The sequence below is a fragment of the Arachis ipaensis genome, chromosome B07, assembly GCF_000816755.2.
Source record: "Arachis ipaensis cultivar K30076 chromosome B07, Araip1.1, whole genome shotgun sequence".
Taxonomy (NCBI): domain Eukaryota; kingdom Viridiplantae; phylum Streptophyta; class Magnoliopsida; order Fabales; family Fabaceae; genus Arachis; species Arachis ipaensis.
The window spans coordinates 116,660,881-116,665,109 of NC_029791.2; the positions used below are offsets into that span (position 1 = coordinate 116,660,881).

General features: G+C 40.9%; 1 protein-coding gene across 1 annotated transcript; it reads left to right on the forward strand.

The window, feature by feature from the left end:
* On the forward strand, positions 299 to 3,610 carry LOC107607761 (pentatricopeptide repeat-containing protein At5g16420, mitochondrial-like). The gene is made up of 3 exons (XM_021107949.1): positions 299 to 708; positions 755 to 821; positions 1,272 to 3,610. The coding sequence occupies exons 1-3, from the start codon at positions 299 to 301 to the stop codon at positions 2,367 to 2,369; spliced, it is 1,575 nt and encodes a 524-aa protein (XP_020963608.1). The 3' UTR covers positions 2,370 to 3,610.

Consider the following 4,229-nt stretch of genomic DNA (forward strand, 5'->3'; position numbering starts at 1 on the left):
GACTTCGTCTTCCTCCTGCGCAGCAGCAAGGAGACCTGGTTGGGGTGAGCTCACTTGACGGGGTCGCTGACACCGACGTCGGAGGCGGCAACGGTAGGGAACGAGGAAGGCGCCTGGGCCGTGGTCGGGATGGCTGGGCCCGAACTGAGGGAGACGCTGGAGAGGGGGAACTGACGGGGCTGGCGTTGTTGGCGAGGAAGCCACCTCACCAGGTTGGGTTGTTGAAGATGACACCAGTAGCGGTGTGGATCCGAGGTTGGTGGAAGGAGGGGTGATTGGAAAGGGGAATGATATTCTGATGGAGGGCGAATGGCAGCCGGCTATGGTCCCGGTGATTGATGCGACAGTAGTATTCGAGGACCCAGACAGAAATGACGTTGGGCTGGGGGTTAGTCGAGGGAATGCCCTGGCCCACAATGGAGGTAGTGGGGATGTTGGACGGACTGTGGAACGTGGTGGAAGTCCCGGACCTGGGCAGCGTGACTGTGACAAAGAGGGCGAGGTCAGTGACTCTCAATGCCTAGAGGACCAGATGTTGGAAAATAAACTGACCTGGGAGCTGGCAAAGGAATCAGGTGCTGTGTTATACAATGAGGAAGATGACATAATGGCAATTTTTCAGGCACAGAATGAAGAAATAGCACTGAGGAGGAAATTGGCGAAACAAAAGGCGAAGATGAGGCGTTACAGACCCAAAACTAAAAACAGGTGTGTACTAATAGTTCTAAATGAATTTCAGTTCTTGGAATGTTAGGGGGTTATGGGGTGACGGAAAGATGAGAATAGTGAAGGATTTAAAAAACAAACATAATTTGAGTATGGTAGGTTTGTGAATTGTAATTCAATCCAGCTATTTTTAATGGAAGTATAATTATGTTAATTGTCAACAAATTTGCAGCAAGTTTTTGCATATTTTGATGATTAATTACATTTAGTTGGTGATATTTTATATAGGGTTTTAAATTTGAAAGATATTTTAGGATGTTTATTTATAATTTATTTATTATTTTATTATGGAACAATTTTTTCGGTTAGATCGGTTGGACCAGTGAACCAGTGACTAGTGCGGTTTGAGGACTGATCTGGTTTTCATTGGTCTCCACCAAACCCAACCTTCACTCACGGCAACAATTTCACCTGCGGAGCCGGACAGCGTTCATGCTTTAACTACTACGTCTCTCTCGCCACCTCTGCTGTTGAAAAAAACTTAGAATGAGCCATAAATTGCAGGTTATGAATATGTAACTAGGAAAAGGAGTTGCCAATTGCAGGCATGTCCCGTTCCACACACATCCTCCATCACTCCCACCCCTTCTTCACCTCTGCCGCAACCTCTGCCGCCATCACTGTTGCCGCCTCTCCTGCACCCACCACTCTCACGTCCTTCACCGTCACGCCCAAAATTGGCACTCAGGACCTTCACGAGGATCGAATCTTTTGGGATTCAACCCTCCACGAAGGCCCTGAATGCCACGCTTAATGCCCTGGTTCAGTGCAAGCGCTATGATTTAGCACATTTTGTTTTTAAGAATTGTATGGCCAAATTTAGGGTTGTGCCCAATGTGGTTAGTTGCAATATTTTACGGAAGGCTCTTTGTAAAGGGAACAATATAGATGCAGCGGTTAGGGTTTTGGATGAGATGCCTGCAATAGGTGTGGTGCCCAATGTGGTGAGTTACACTACTGTTTTAGGTGGGTATGCTTTGAGGGGTGACATGAGGGGTGCAAAGAGGGTTTTTATGGAGATTTTGGGGAAAGGGTGGTTACCTAATGCAACTACTTACACTGTCTTGGTGAGTGGGTTTTGTAGGCAAGGGATGTTTGTTGATGCAATTAAGGTGATGGATGAGATGGAGGAGAATGGGCTTGAGCCTAATGAGGTTACTTATAGTGTTATGATTGTGGCGTATTGTAAGGGAAAGAAGTCCGGGGAGGCACTTAATGTGCTCGACGATATGCTTGGGAAGAATCATGTGCCGAGTTCGGCACTGTGTTGTAGGGTTGTTGATATGTTGTGCAAGGAAGGGAATGTTGAGAACGCTTGTGAGGTTTGGAGGAAGCTCTTGAGGATGAATTGCAGCCGCGATGATGCTGTCACGGGTACTCTTGTTCATTGGCTGTGTAAGAAGGGGAAGGTGATTGAGGCAAGGAAGGCGCTTGATGAATTTGGGGGTGGTGCGGTTCCAAGTCTATTGACATATAACACATTGATTGTCGGAATCTGCGAGAAAGGGGAGCTCTGTGAGGCTGCTAGGTTGTGGGATGATATGGTGGAGAAGGGTCGCGTACCTAATGCATTTACTTATAATATGTTGATTGAAGGATTTTGTAAGGTTGGTAACGTGAAGGAGGGAATAAGGATTATATAAGAGATGTTTGAAAGTGGATGTTTGCCTGATAAATCAACATACACGATATTGATTGATGGGCTTTCTTGTGCAAGAGGGATGGTGGAAGAAATTAACAAGGTTGTTGCATTGGCTGTATCCGCTGGAGTTGATGATGACATGTGGGATATCTTCCTGAAATCTGTTGCAAATAATTTAAATTTGAATGCAGCTGAATTTGATAGGATATTGTTAGAGAGTGTCTCATGAGGTGCAGTGAAAAGCATGTTAAAGAAATTGTTGTTTAACCATGTTAGTGTAAACACATCAAGGTGCACTTTTTCCTCGGATCTTTCAACCGGAAACAGTTTATCCATTGTGAAGGTATGCTTCTACGTTGTATACTATCCAGTTAGTGAACTTGGAAATGTTAACCAATTGACAGTGGACCATTTCTTGGTGTATTTTGTCTAAAATCGGATTTGGTTCCGTCATAGCAGCAGATTCATCTTGTTCTACAAATTTATAGAAGGTTGGTTATCAAAATATGGTGAAGTTAGTGAGCAAGTAGCCAACATGATTTGGTATTATAGTTTAGGTAGCTGCTTCTCAGTGTTTCTAAATATGGCATGAGCATCTTCATTAAATTTTTGGCCTTATAAGGGTTTTCTTTTTGAGTGTGGAATACTGGGAATTCCTGGAACAAAAGAAAATGATTCTTAATACACTTGGATGGCATGGACAAGGTATTCTTTCGGTTCTTCCACTTGGTGCTAGAATGTGTTAGCTATATTTTGCTGTGAGGTTGCAACTTACAAGGTTGTTTGGAGAAATTTGTTAGGATCATTTGTAAGTATTGGGATGTCCTTCTAGATCCCTATGTTGAATTTTATTCTCATAATTTATTTGGGAGATTTTAGGAGATGAAAGGAGCATAGGGTGCTATGAAGCTATGCCTCTTTGCCATAATGAAGGTGCATTTGATTGGTTTTCTATGCTTATTTACAGAATTTTGCACTTGGTTCATAAAAAAAGTTTTCTGATCATATTATTAGAGTGGTTGAGCTGTTCTTAGCTTTCGTCTAATTTTTATTTTTTGGGACATTTGGGCTTCTGTATTTTAAAAAGTTTTCTCCCTTTTTTTGTTGTAATCCTTCAACTAAAACACTCTTCTTCTTTCTTAATCTGTATATTACAATTTCTTTTTTACCATAAAATAAGAAAGAGACAGGAGAAGTATTAGTAATGTGAAACTTTAGTGAAGACATTCTATTGTTTGGTTCTATTTCTATGAATCTATACCATGTGTATAACTATATTCGCGATTCTGCATGCTTCATTTTTACTTGTCATAATTCATGTGCAATTGTGCATCATAGAGGATCGTTAATAATGCTTATATATATACACACCAAATGATGGATATAGATGATTTAAATAAGAGAAAATGACTGAAAATGTGAAAATAAGATCAGGTATAATTTGATCATTTTGATCAAATTTAAAATCTTGATAGACAGCACCAATATATATATAGCAGATAAATGTCAAGAATGCTTAATTTTTTTATTGTAGATGTATTAAAATATTACATTACAGTTTGATAAAATGACAGTTATTTCATCTTATTTGAGTAGAAATATGGTATGATTTTCTAATCACATCATTGCAATTTTCACCTCTTCTTTTTTTTTTTGGTCTGGACCTCTCTTCTGGGTCAAGGTCTATTAGTAACATTTTTTGCCAAAGCCTAGGTGCACTCTTATATGGGCAGATGGGTTTCTCTTACACATTTCCACGGTCCACTACTTGTTGCGCAAACTGCATGTGTTCATGTTTCCCATTGCTACCCCCGTTTTAACTACTAAAAAAAAAAAATTGTTTCCCATTGCTACATGTGCT